The sequence below is a fragment of the Trachymyrmex cornetzi genome, unplaced genomic scaffold (genome assembly GCF_001594075.2).
Source record: "Trachymyrmex cornetzi isolate Tcor2-1 unplaced genomic scaffold, Tcor1.1 scaffold223, whole genome shotgun sequence".
In the NCBI taxonomy this organism is placed as follows: domain Eukaryota; kingdom Metazoa; phylum Arthropoda; class Insecta; order Hymenoptera; family Formicidae; genus Trachymyrmex; species Trachymyrmex cornetzi.
The window spans coordinates 3,635,172-3,649,997 of NW_017296881.1; the positions used below are offsets into that span (position 1 = coordinate 3,635,172).

Genomic DNA, 14,826 nt, shown 5'->3' on the forward strand with positions numbered 1-14,826 from the left:
TGTTACGACAGATATAGTTAAATATAATTTAAAAAATTTTATGTCTTTTTTTTACATTGAAACGCAATTTCAACTCTTTCTGTATTATTTAATTTGATTATACACAATGTTATGTTTTGCAATTTTTCCAGATATCTTACTATTAAAATTTTATATTTTGTTAAACAATATTTTTTAAAACTTATATTTTATTATATTGACAATATTTTTTGTTATATTTCTATATTATGTTTTCGTTTATCAGAGTGATATACGAAAATTTATTGCATTTGTTTGTATCAGTAATTGTCTAAGTGATTAACATGATTTCCGTTGCATGTATTGTTGACAGCTAACGAAAAAAATACTAATCACAAGTCGAACCGCTTCACTCTAAAACCAGCGTGTTGTAAAGACGGCAAAGAGTGCATAAGGTTTGTATAAAACTCTATTTCGCAAATATCTATTAACACCTTGTTTTTTAAAAAAATATATACATATATATTACGATACCAAATTAATTATAATATAATTATAGAGGACCTTTCATCACTGCTTTGGGCCAAATCTGGTGCCCCGATCATTTTGTCTGCGTTAACGCCCAATGCCGTCGTCCTCTTCAAGACATCGGCTTCGTCGAGGAAAAAGGACAACTCTATTGCGAATATTGTTTCGAGAAATTTATTGCTCCTATGTGTAACAAGTGCAACAATAAAATCAAGGGCGTAAGTACAGTATTATAGGTGGCTTATCGTCGACTATGATTCAATGTATTAATAATCCTTTTCATTTTAATGTAGGATTGCTTGAACGCGATTGGAAAGCACTTCCACCCTGAGTGCTTCAACTGCGCTTATTGTGGCAAACTCTTCGGTAACAGTCCGTTCTTCTTGGAGGAAGGATTACCTTATTGCGAAGCTGGTTAGTATTTCCGCGATAAAACACAAAAACAAAAAAGTGTATCACGACGATTAAAAAATATAATAACAATATGTATTAAAAATTTTAAATACTTTTATTTAAGTTACATTTATTTCATAAAATTACATATTAAATTATATATTCAATTAAATATGCAAAATTATAAGTGGCAATCTTTTCCTCAATATAGACTGGAACGAGCTGTTTACCACGAAATGCTTCGCGTGTGGATTCCCAGTCGAGGTTGGCGACCGTTGGGTGGAAGCCCTGAACAACAACTATCACAGCCAGTGCTTCAACTGCACGGTAAGTAATAATTTTTAGAAGAGTTTTACTCCTGTCAACATTCTACTTTTTATTTTGTATTCTTTTTACTGGTTTTTTAAAGCTTTATCATTTTTATTATGCATGAAATGTACAGGAAATCTCTAAATCTACTAAACCGATGTGAAATTATTTTAGATTAATATTGAGCATTTATATTTTTGTTGTTGATGTATTAGATGTGTAAGAAGAATCTCGAGGGCCAAAGCTTCTATGCGAAAGGCGGTCGTCCTTTTTGCAAAAATCACGCACGTTAAAATAATCCTCGACCATCGGATACGATCGATGGGATGACAAGAGGGGAAAAAATAGGGAAGAGCAAAGAAATGAAGGGAAAGTGCAACGAAGAAAGAAGCATACAATGTTAATGCATCAATTACTTTATCGTGATTTTTTTTTTCTGTGTCTTCGATCAAGATCACTTTAACTAACCCTTTGTTAAATCCACGAGCGATCCTTCGTATAGCTACAAAAATATAGGATTAATTAGGGTGATTTTGACAATGAAATTTCTTTATCATTGAGTCTGATAATGAATCGCAATATCAGTAATTAAGAAAAAAATACGGCTATATTTATAAAATAGATACATCATAAAATGATATAAAAAGTAATAAAAATAGAATTTTAAAAAGCGATGGTTATCGATAATATTAAATGATTTAAATATTACATTTTTTCAGCGTCACCAATCACCTTAATTAATTTTATGCAATGCACACGAAGTACTACTAATGTCGCGCGTCACCCGACTACGAGAGAGATTTATTAATTAATATTTATTATCTAGCTTAATTAAAAATGGCGCAGGAGGCCATCAACCATCCCAACTTTAAAGAGTTCAATGGAGATGTAGATCTCCGTTTATATCCAATCTATAAAATTTAATAATTTATTAATCTTTCAGTCATGTATAATCTTTCTAAAACGTACAGTCAAAAGAACCTATATAAATATACAGTTCCATTTTAATCAAATATTTTTTTAAAAAGAGCGTTGGTTTTATCATGATTTTATATATGTCGTATAGCTTTCGTTAAACATTCATTTGTGCTCTTTAGAATTAAACGACCTTGCGTCTATTAACATGCAGTCTTGTTTTTGACAATTCCGTTTACGAATATTCAATCATCGTCATACTTTGCGTCACGACATACTTGACGACAACCGCGAGCGAACAAAGCAATTAATTACGTTGAGGACGTTTAATGATGTATCCTTGCACTTTGCGGTTCCCGTTTAATAACAGGAGGCTTAATCGCGATCCTAGCAGGATTAGTGGAATACCTCGTAAAATCGTTCGCGGCAGGAAACACTGGGACGATACAACACATAACGAACGAGCCGTCGGCGGAGTCGTCTCGATCATGGATCACGCAAAGGTCATCAGAACAATTAGTATTACGTGGGCATAATTTCGTATTTCCAAGGTGCATCGGAATGCAGTGAGCGATAACAAAGTCTCAGATAGCATTTCTTTGCTTGACAATTGACGACGGTAGTGCATCGTGACGAGAAAAAGAAAGCACGATCGTGAGAAAATAGAATGAATGATTGTAGAAGTCAGATTGAAAGTATGAATGACGAGTAAATGCGTTAATTACACATAAAGAGAGAAAATGGTTACATGGTTTCTGAGCAATCAAAATTGCATGCGATGGCAAATTGCATGCGATCAGATTTTAAACACGTACAATTCTGTGTGTGATATAAGATTAATGATAATAATAAAACAAATTCAAGTAATTTGACTTCATTTGCTTTGTTTTTTATAAGATTTAGTTTTGTAATTATCGAAATTTGTTATTCTTAAAATAGTCCAACAAAATAAAAAATTCTATTGTGGACATATTTTAAAATAATTACAAACGCAAACTTTTGAAATTAAATATCACATTGAATAATGTTATTATTTATTTTTAATAACAAAGGGATTAATTTAGTTCTAAAGTCATTATTAATCAATGAGAAATGTCATAATGTTTAACAAACAGTTGAAATTTGCATACTCGGAAATATATGCTAGTCAAATGTTGAAAATTTCATTCTTAAATTTATGAACATTTTTCATATAATAACAACAAATTGTTCTTAATTTATATAAACAAAAGAAATATATGCGGAAGAAGAAGCGAGTAATATTAATTTATGAGAGTCAATTCGACATATTTTGTGCATGTAGGTCGTTAAGGATTATTTGCCGAAGATACTTAATAGCTTTACTAAATCGACGACGAGCAGATATATAATCTTAGTGCATGCAAACTTCACCGTAAGTCATCCGCGAGTCTGCCGTACCCTGGAATCAGCCGATTAAAGCCGAGACTGATAACAGGTTCAACATGCATTCGGGCTTTCATTTAATCAACCGATCGATTCGCAAGTTGGAAAAACGAAAGGCTAAAATTCGCACGGTAGGAACGACCTGCTGACAATTCTTAACTCTTTAACCTCCTAACTACTGTAATCTCTACATCAGTCTTTTGTTAAAGAGAACTCTCCCCCTAAAATTGTCATTAAATTCTTTGAAATAAATTCGTGTTTTTAAATTTTTGGAAATATATATTGTATTGTGTTTTAAATAATATAATAATAAAAATTCGTAATTTCGAAATTTCGTAGTTTCTAAATCTTTAAATTTTCTAAATTTTTTGGAACGATAATATTTAAGTTTATGGTTTTTCGATGGGGACGATTATAATAATTAAATTTCTAGAGCTACTTCACTACAAATATTGTAAAATCAATGAAAGAAATCTTTTCCAGGATATGACGATGCGCGGAATAAAATATTGTTGATTTCTAGTTGGGCTCTATTTTACAAAATAAGACTCTGATGACAGATATTATCATATTATTACGTTACTTCTAATATGTTACCGATTGTGCCATCTGCGTGAGCTTCTGTTATTGCGTAATTATTCTTTCTTTGTGAATGAGAAAAGAAAGAGAAAAAGAGTATATGTGCGAGAGACTTGAGCAGAACTCGTTTATTTGCGTGGAACGAGTATATAGTATAATTATATAGCATGTAAGTGTTTTAAGTTGCGTTGGGGATAATTCTGAAAAAAGGGAAGAAAGTATGATGTGCAAAGAATTTTACTTTACCTGCACGATCGCGAATAATCTTCGACAACGAACGATCGATCGACTATCGCCGTTCGATCATCGACAATCATACAACGGCGCGGACCACGAAATTTCAACTTTTATTTGGCTGACTTTTATTCAGCTGAGCATCGCACAAGCCTCTGTATGCGTGTTACGTGTTGCTTATGAAATAAAAGAAAATATTCACTCGAGAGTTCCAAATTTCTTATCCTCTCTGTTTTGCTGACATCAAGATATTTTGGAATTGATTATTAAATTATCACAAATTTACTTGTTAAAAGACAGAATTTTAAAAAACTTTATTTTAATTTTAAATAATTTTATAGAAATCTGTTTATGAACTCTTATATTTAAAATAAATTTTAAATATATATTCTAAATGTATTTCATGCCACCTCGAGTCCAAACACCGGTTGTAATTGTGTATTATAATAAAATATACGTTTCGATCCTTGTATCGGATTCTCTCTCTCTCTCTCTCTCTTATCAATATTTCTTAGATACTACAACTACATCAATGTGCTTCCTAGAACAATGATATATTGTTAGAATGTATGATGATCGCTATACTGGTCATGTCAATAGTCAACAAGCAATTTGGACTCGAGGTGGCATGAAATACATTTAGATTTATTCATACGAATCAATAATCAAGGATTTTTATATAAATATATATTATTATATCTTTTTCCGTTTTTATATTGATTGTATACATATATATGTTTAATAAACTCTTCTACATAATAACTGTTACTGAATGTAAAAAGTGAAACTCGACGAGCAAAACTTAAGAATGTCAAAATTGAAACACATCCATTTCATTGTATAGAGCTTAATTCAAAAGATAATTTGATCATCTAAATTCATAGTATATGTACATATACTTGCTATTTCTTTTGAATTTATTTATCGAACGCGTGTAAAAAGCGTTCTCAAGATTCTTTTATGAAGTCAGTTGAAGCAAATTTTACGGGAGATTTGCGTGTACAATGAGATATATAATAAAAATCCAGTAAGGCTATAAAACGTACAAACAACCGTAATTATTTACGAGTGTTATTTACAACTGGCTTAGTATTTTAATAACTGAAAGTATTGATTATGTCATGAAATAGACTGAGAAACGGTGAAGAACCACGTGCATATCACAACATCAACTATCTTCTACATTTATCGACGATTTCAAGAGAGATCGATGCCTGATTGGAATAAGATCTTCAATAAGAATGATTAAACCAATTCAGATTTTTCTATCAAAGTTGCTACTCTTTGTTTCATCGATTTATCATTAGTACGATTTCGCGGTATCTGTCTTCGAAAGAGACTGATGGAAGACAGTCTTCTGTTTCTTCAGAAGTTAAATGATTTCATAAATAAAAATTAGAGTTAGATATTAAAAACTTGCTAAAAGACTTTTATAAAAAATTGATTTTGAACAATACACTTCAATAAAAAAACATATCGATATAAAACAAAAGAAAATAAAACAAGTCAGAATCACTAAATTTTATATAAAAAAAGATATTTCAAATTTCATATTCGCAAATATCGAGACATTTATCCGAAGCTTTCAAGTGATTTTTTAAATATAGAAATTCTTACAATTTTATTCCTTCTTGTCATTGTATATTTTTGTAACTAAAATCCTTGTCTTTTTTCTCATCTGCTTCGATTCTAAATATAATATCAAATATTCTAGTGCCTAACTACTCCTTTGCACGGATGATTGCGGTAAAAAAAGTATCCGGTGAGGAATTTCATTTAACACGAGACATTTGACATTTGACGTGAAGTCGTTGCGACATCAGTTACGTTCGCCCTTTCGAACTTTTGTCGATTTTCCTATACCTGAGATATACACAGTCCTCATCTTTAAGTACAACCACCTAATCCGCAATTGTGTCCTTCACACATCCATTGGTCGTCAGTGAGTCCTAATTGATCGTTAAGCACAATCAATATAATGATATCGCACATCGTTCCGCAGTGATAAAAACTTTTTCACGAAATTTGAATAATCGAACGTCTTAATTAAACGTAATTACTGAAACTACAATATTTTTTCAAACTCTTAAATTATTCCCGCATTTATCGTCGCGTGACATCTGAATGTTCTTTTATCTCTGTCAGAATCTTTGCAAACATCGATTATAATTATCCCTCATTAAAAATGCGTCGACCATTAAAAGAGACTTTAAAAGCATGCGGAAATGTAAAAGAAAAGTTCAATCTCGCGTTCGAGCTGAAACAGTTAAAACTGTCTCTTAAAGCCTAAAATACTCGTCGGAGACAGGGTTGGATTAAGTATTTCATAGATCTCTTAGATACTCTAAATTAATTATAAATATTAATAATTAAAATTGTATACATCTAATATGAAAAACTTAAGGATATTTCCGAAATTTCTGAAATTTCCTTTAAAAATATTTTACTTTTTCAAACTGTAATTTCATTACATCGTTCTGATAATATTTTATTGATATTAATTATATTTACTTTGTTAAATTTTAGAGACAGGACTCAAAATTCGAATACTTTTGTTAATCGTCAGAAAGTATTCAATTTAATATTACGTTATATTATTCTGATTTCAATGTAATACTATATTTCCATTTAAGAAGTCTAGAGCTTTATTAGTTGCCACATGCAGCCATCCCTGTACCTTGACGGGAAAGAACGACAGTGCCCGTCGCGTGCTTCTAATAACCTTCCATAAATTCGAATTATCTAAATTCTCTCGGATCCTTCCACAACGAGCTGTTTCTGACCGCCTATTACATATCTTACAACCGGCATTCTCATCTAGCGGCCTTGCCGTCCTTTGCGGCAATCGCGGTGGAAAGCGCATAAAAGCTGCAAGCGGCTCACAGCGGTAGCCTGCGCACCTGCGAATCAGCCGAAAGCGATTGCGTAGACCGGAACGTGGCCGCGTACCAGTGAGAACCGAGATCCCGCCTTGTCTACACTAACCATCTCAGCGAGAAACTTCCCGGGGAAAAAATAAGCTTCGATGTATCGAAACTACGAGCGATTCTCGATTCATCAAGTCAAAATGGTAGCAGAATTGGCAGCAAATTTATTTACATCTGTTACCTCTGTGTAAGTTCTTTATAAATGTTAACAAATAGAATTACAAAAATTCATAGAAAATAATAATATTAATCTTAAATATAACTTTTACATTTTATATCTTATATGATATTTATTAGAATTTAGATATACAACAAATTGTGATCTTGAGTATATTTATGTATTATGTATAATGATTTTTACAAATTCATAAATAATGTAATATAATATTCATTTTTGCAGATAACTTTCGTTATATGAGGATTAGAATTATTGACAAAATGTTTATCATCTGTAAAGGTAAGATTTTTCCTGTGTATTACCTTCTATTTTGCTTATACTATAAGAGTTAAACAATAGACATAACACACGTGGTGTCGATATATATACGCTTTACATTTCAAAATATCCTTGACATTGGAGAATACTTGGTACATCTATACGACACACAAGCCATGCTAGCATATTAATAGAAACACAACGCATTATTAATTTATAATTAATATCGATAAATTATTCCACGTTTAATTTTTTAATCCGTTATTTTCAATACGTAATATAAAAACAAATAAAAACAAATCCACATTGATTATCTCTATTATAGAAATTTGTATTTTCAACAAAATTATTATATTTATTTAACTTTGTGTTATTTATTAAAAAGTATGAGATAATATTTATTGAATTTTTTCGATAAAAATAACTATCACAGATATTTGTGCATATTTTTATTACGGGTTCTGCAGTGAAGTAAATATGAAATTAAATTCTTTTATATTTTGATAAAAGAAAATAACGGTTTTAGCTATCTACGTACGAGTGCTATTTCGAAATAATAAAAGTGATAGCGTAATTAGCTTATCAATGCGTTTGCTAACACAAAATATTTAATTAATTTGATCCTTCTTTTTCTTAGATTACATATTATAATGCGCTTTTTAAATGTAATGTAATATCGACGTAACTAAACCGGAAGTTCGTTGTATCTCAAAAAGAATATGATGCTTCGGCATGGCAGTAAAATGCATGGAAGGGCCTTTTGTGTTCAGACTAAATGACAACGGTACCGGACCGCATCTACTTGTACAGGTATAATTGATTTAGATGAAATTCCTACAATCTCAGAAACGAACGATCGTCGACGAAGTTCTTGATAAAGCACAATTTAAATCATAGATTAAAGCTGGATTTTTATCTGACGCTAGACACTCATTTTCAGCGTCAAAATAGGTCACGTGATCAAAATTGATAAATAGCAAGCGTTAATTATGATCACATGACCTGTTTTGGTGCTGAAAATGAGCGTCTAGCATCAGATGAAAATCCAGTCTAATTGTAATCCGATTGTAAATCTGCACGTCATTCATTCGGCGTACAAATGCCGAAACGCGGCTGTACGCGTTGCCGCGCGATGGATCGCGGATAATCGATACGATTCGACGCGAAAGGTCGTCGGCTTCGACGGAAAATGTAATGTAATACACCGCAGTAAACGCGGAGATAGACCCCCTATAGCTTTAGTTTTTTATGTCCCTTAGAATTTATTCGCGGCATGGTTACAAACTTAGACTTAGCGCCCTTGAACCAAATACTTTTCAAGGTATGCGATATATACATGCATACCTGCAACGCGCCTCTGCGTGCACTTGCCGCTTTTAGACGCGATGATTAGGTAAGTGCGACATGCAATGGTAAAAAACAAAGGTAGAAAACTAAAGGACTAACAATAAGTTGGACTTCGTGAAAATTTCCGCCGCGAGATTTGTGATCCCCGTGCTATTTCATACTTTATAACTATTGGTGTGCTCTGTTGTATACATTATAAAAGGTGATTAACAAGTATTAAGTCCAAGTACTAAGTATAGGCTATCTTACAATTGAATTTTAAATAGTTGATGTTTTCATTTAGAATGTAAATTTTTTTAATAAAATTTCAAAAGAGATCATTTAATCACGAACATTGCCGTGCATTTTTTAAGTTCAACAATTAAATCAATAATTATCGAGAAGATAAAGTCGAATTTCTAATAAATTCTTGCAATTTAATCTATTTAATGTAATTAAATATTTATTTTTAACCGCTTATAATGCCACAATTCTTATAAAAATTTAATATTGGAAAGTAGTGATTAACTATTTATTAAAAGCACTATTGTGTGTTCAAAATAAGTAATTTTCAAAATTACCATTGCTGTAAGAGAAGTTATTATTTTCTTAATATTTTAATTTAAAAAATAAATTTTGAATCTTTTATTTGAGATTTACATTAAAAATCAAAGTACATCCTGTGTAAATATTAAATTATTATTAAAAGAAGTGATAAGATTTGGAAAAAATATCACATTGTTCTTTTAGATGAGATTATTTCTTTTTAATATTTTCTTTTAAATATATAATAGAGAAACCGCTAATATAAATGTATCGATAATGTAGCGCAAAAATTAACATATTTTGCAATTAGTCAACAATAAGAAGAATTCCATGTCAGTCGAAATAATGTTTCGTAAGTAGATTCTCTATCGTATAATTAGACCTCGCATTTATTTTGGATTTGCGTAGTTTATTAATTACGACTCGTTCGAAAATTCGCACATTGTTGTTACCTAATAAATCTAATCTTTTTTTATCCAGTTCGTTCATTTATTAAATCACTTGTATGCCTTTGATCGTTAACGGGAGAAGTTAAAAGAGAGCAAAAAATTGGGTTATTCGTGAAAGAAAGACTTAAAAAATGGAGGTTTGCCAATAATAACGTGTAATTCGTGATTTATACGATGGTTTGCATAAATGTATGCTAAAATGAGCTACTCTGAAGTAAACGAAAGTAGTTCAATTATATTTCACACAACGTGCGATTGATCAAGTTAAATAATGACATCCTGTGTCGAGAAAATACCATAGACTTTCGGAATTTGTATGACGTAGGAAAATTTGTACCGTGTTTAAGAAATTACTTTTGTTTTTGATTCGAAAACAAAGAAACAATCAAATTATAGTAAATAAAATACGTTTTTTTAAATTCAAACTGCAGGAATAAAAATAATCATTCTCGAGTTGCCTAAGTGCTTCGTAAATTTATTTAGAAGTGATTTAGAAGTAACCTCTAATTACGCGCGTAATTAGAGGTTACTTTTAAATCACTTTAGAGTCGAAAATAATGATAAGCTATAAAATCTTTTAAATGTATAAACTTCTTGTTTCTAAAAAATATGAATTTTATGAGATGGTTCAAAAATAAATTCTTCAATTAAAGAGATGTGTCGTGCATACCGATTTAATTATAATCAGAGGCCTTGGTTCGTTTTGATACAACGAGCAATCATTCCTAATGTTCTAATAACACGACAATAAATCAAGGGCGGTCGCTATTTTCGTGCCTCACCCTCGAAAGTTTTGAAACTTCAGAATGCGTAGATATCTGGAATTAAGGAATGCACTTTCGGTTGCCAAACTGAAAGTGGTTACACTCTGTCAATTTGGCCAAATAGAGAAATCGATGCAACACGTTTGTGTACGGCGTGTGAATTAAATAGATATCGATTATGGTATTTTGGTTGTAACCCCTGGTATAAACGTATATTTAGCAAGATTCTAAAATAAGTCGAGTACTCTCTACGAATTTATTTGTGAGAATATTTATATATCTAGAAATCGATTGCATCGATAAAACTACTATTTTCATCCAAAGTTCATTCTACGCGAGCAGTTTACTTTAAAATTACGCAATTCAATTTTGAATATTATTATAAATCTGTCAATGTGTGAGATAAGAATATATAAATTAACATATCGATCACTGTCTTTTCGAAGTTGTGCTTTTGACACACTCACACAAGAATAACGATTGCGTTTCATCATGACATTTAGAGCGTTTCACGTTGTCGCAAATAATAACTGAAAAGATTAGTTGCTTTTATTGTTGCCGTCTGACAGCAGAAAAAAAATGCTTGAGCACTCACGCGTATATTGAAATCTGAGATGGATTATATAAATAATATATTTGGCCCTTGGAATAAACATCGACGTAATATCAGCCATTCTTTCGCTATCGCGGATGTTTTCTTTTGTAGGTTTGCACGGAAAGGGGATGGCGGGAGTACGCCGGTGAAAATAATGTATTCAAAGATCGATGGAATTTATGGTGGCGGTCCGGCGGTTTCCCCACATCACATTACAGGCCATTATTCCCCTGCCAGGTAATAACGCAATATCTAAGCTAAGTTTTGCGAAATCTCGAATTCTCTTCAAATCGTAATCAACGAACGATCAAAAGGATCGTTCTTTCAATTTTTTCCTGAAAAATCCTAATTTTCTTATTACATAAATTTGTATTTTTCAAATCATTGTTATTCTCCCAAGTTTATCTACGAAAGTTAACTTTGACTTATTAACATTTGTAATAATATTTGGCGTTATATCCATTTTTAATAATTAATTTCGTATGTTTTAATTAATTAATTATATAATTTTTTAAATTTAATATAAAATTAACTATTTATTTCACACATAATTTTTCTAATTATCTATTAGCTTAATTAAAAAAAATTGCTCAAATAGTATGTCAAATTATTTTTCGAACAGTTTGTCAATCGGATACCAAAGGGAAATTCCATCTGTCGAAAAGATAAGCTTATCCGTCACTTAAAGCGCATGAAAAAAGTCCACGGTGCGATATATGATTTCAGGTATACGAATAAACTTTTAATTGAGCTTGCCTGTGTTAGCATAAAGCTTTTCTTGTAAAAATCATTATCTTCATCAATGAAATTGTTTCAAATATTTTTTCAATTAAAACGTGTGAAGTTAAAATCGAATTTTTTCAAAAAGTATTTCGAAATAAAATATAATAATATAATAGTAATAATAATAATAAAAAATTGCAAGTTGAATATAAAATTATTCCTGTTATTCCTGATATTCATTCATCATATTAGTCCCGTAGGATATAACCTGCCTTCCGAATATACGAAATTGGCCGAAGAGTGTAGTCGTTGCGAGAAAGATGATAAAGTTTGGATTTGCAAACCGGTCGGCCAAAGTCAAGGGAGAGGAATCTTTTTATTTCGCGTGAGGCTTTTAAATGTAAATCAAAATACAAATCGTATAAATTAGATAATAAATATATTTTTTCAGAAATTAAGCGATCTGTCGTATGACAATGCCGCGGTTGTACAAAGGTATATCGAGAATCCTTTGCTAATCGGAGGATACAAATTCGATCTTCGCCTATATGTGTGTGTGCCGTCGTATCGTCCGTTAACGATTTACTTGTATAAGGAAGGTCTGGCTCGTTTTGCGACTGAAAAGTTTTCCTTGGAGCGATTAGATGATCCCTTTCGACATCTCACAAATTTTTCTCTGAACAAACTGGGACCAGGTTACTCGGAAAAGAAAGAACGCATCGGTGCCGGTATTTTTATACGTTAACTACCGTCTTTATTAATATTTTTATTCTATACTGCACGCAAAAGTTAAGATTTAAAAATAATAAACAAATTTTTTTTATTTTTAGGATGCAAATGGACATTTAGACAACTGCGGAGATATTTCGAACAGTCAGGATACTTTGATTGGATTCTGTGGCAGAGAATTTCCTGTCTCGTAACTTTAACAATTCTAAGTCAAGCAGCAGGCATTCCTAAATCTTCGAATTGTTTCGAATTTTTTGGCTTTGACGTGCTGATTGACGAAAATTTAAAGCCGTGGCTCTTAGAGGTAAATAGAGTGTAATTCGAAAGAAGGAAATAAAATAATTAAATCAGATAAACAATTTAATAAATTCCAGGTGAACTTAAGTCCAGCTTTGAGTAACGACTGCGAAGTCGATTCAGAAGTGAAAAAACCCCTGTTGCATGATTTGTTTGATTTATTGGGTCTTCCAGTATGCAATACCGGACTCTCTCTGTTCACAATCTGGTCCTCCCCCGACCGCATCGAGGAGGATGAGGGCGAAGTGTCTTCCAAGTTCGGCCGTTCCGTGAAAAAGAGATCGAAACTCGGACGAGAAGCTGAAACTTTTCTAAATTTTTCCTCGGAGACCCAAGCCACGGTAATTGCGAGCGAATCTTCTGCTTTCTGTGCAGTCGAAATTGCACAAATAATATTTTAAATTACGACAAAAAAAAAATTAATTCCAAGAAAAAATATCGAGAAAGATTAATGTGTGTTATTTATTCAAAAAAGAAAAATAATATATCCTGCTGGTAATTGTAATTTTCTTTCAGTTGCGACAATCACCACCAGAAGTTTGTCCTACTACCTGGCCACGCCATTACAACCAGTTGTTAATGGACAAATACATACGTCGATATAAAGGAAATACGATCGAAAATCATGCGTCACCGCCGATTTGGGACAATGGCAGAGATTGGAGGACTTCCTGCGTAAGAGAAGGCGGATGGATTCGTATTTGTCCGTTTATTCGGACGAAACATATGGAGAATACGGAATACACGAGACCGTCACCCAGAATTGTTGAAAATGAAATCAAGAACATGGTCCTTTCTATACAAAAGTAATCTTTAATCTTCGATATCTAATTCTGCTTTAATTTTTATAAGCTGTCTCAAAAAGCTATCGAAATTGAACTTACAATTTTTTTCCAAAAGTTGGAATAAGTGACAACGTTCAAGTATTGAATAAAAAATTAACGCATTTAATTATGGCAATGTAAAACTATTGAAGTATAAATACGAAAAATATGTGCGACAATTTTGTAATAAGTTTTTCTTTCAAATAGGTATTTAAAGGCTGCAAAGGAAGTGCAGCAGAGAAACGAAAAGCTCACGGATGAGCAGTGCAATGCTCTTTTGCGAAATGCGCTTGAATTAAATACAGAAATTTGGCTGCCAGAGAAGTAAAAACCTAGAAGTCTGGGTTTTTCGCTCACGATGTTCAACTTTATTTTACGCTTGCTCATATAGTGTTATTTTAAGAAATATTTCGTACAATGTTTAATGCACATTATACTAAACGTGCATCTTTTCATTCCATCGATCTTTAATGTACATCATATTCAATATATATTAAAAAAGTAATCATAATTATTTATCAAAGCAGTTAGATTCGCATTGTTAATCACGTTTAGCATTAAATGTAGCCATCTCTCATGCTCAATTTGCAAATAAAATTATTTTATTACTACATCATTGTATTAATTCAATGATAATAACAACTGCAATATTATAATTGATTTTTCAGCTATATTTCATAATTTTTCTAACTTTGTACTGTTATAATTATTCAAATTTTTTAGTTTATTATTATTATAACGATATCTTTACCTCTCTCTAATAATGAATTATTTGATTTAAACCATTAATTGATATTAAATAATTAAATTATTTACTAATATTTTTTATAATTTTATTATTATTACATAACAATTATTCTACACACAAATTTAATCATTATTACAGATGA

General features: G+C 31.5%; 2 protein-coding genes across 8 annotated transcripts in view; both read left to right on the forward strand.

Annotated features, from left to right (window-relative positions):
* Positions 1-1,693, forward strand: part of LOC108760310 (Z band alternatively spliced PDZ-motif protein 52) — a 35,908-nt gene extending 34,215 nt beyond the window's left edge. For all 7 annotated transcript variants that reach the window (XM_018506181.1, XM_018506176.1, XM_018506178.1 and 4 more), the window contains 4 exons: positions 518-704; positions 780-900; positions 1,091-1,206; positions 1,404-1,693. In XM_018506181.1, the coding sequence (XP_018361683.1) occupies positions 518-704; positions 780-900; positions 1,091-1,206; positions 1,404-1,481 (502 nt within the window). In that variant the 3' untranslated portion in view covers positions 1,482-1,693. The remainder of the gene's footprint in view (positions 1-517; positions 705-779; positions 901-1,090; positions 1,207-1,403) is intronic.
* A 5,501-nt stretch (positions 1,694-7,194) lies between these two features.
* Positions 7,195-14,409, forward strand: LOC108760221 (probable tubulin polyglutamylase TTLL2). Its single transcript, XM_018506042.1, has 11 exons — positions 7,195-7,434; positions 7,648-7,704; positions 8,321-8,493; positions 11,475-11,600; positions 11,986-12,089; positions 12,339-12,471; positions 12,538-12,814; positions 12,917-13,119; positions 13,190-13,453; positions 13,629-13,918; positions 14,144-14,409. The coding sequence occupies exons 3-11, from the start codon at positions 8,416-8,418 to the stop codon at positions 14,262-14,264; spliced, it is 1,596 nt and encodes a 531-aa protein (XP_018361544.1). The 5' UTR covers positions 7,195-7,434; positions 7,648-7,704; positions 8,321-8,415; the 3' UTR covers positions 14,265-14,409.
* The last annotated feature ends 417 nt before the right edge of the window (positions 14,410-14,826 follow it).

Excerpts from the sequence above, each read along its gene's own strand:
- LOC108760221 (XM_018506042.1), top strand. The coding sequence starts at position 8,416 with ATGGCAGTAAAATGCATGGAAGGGCCTTTTGTGTTCAGACTAAATGAC. Across the intron at positions 8,494-11,474 it reads GACCGCATCTACTTGTACAG|GTTTGCACGGAAAGGGGATG; the intron begins GTATAATTGATT and ends TTTCTTTTGTAG. Across the intron at positions 13,120-13,189 it reads TAAAGCCGTGGCTCTTAGAG|GTGAACTTAAGTCCAGCTTT; the intron begins GTAAATAGAGTG and ends AATAAATTCCAG.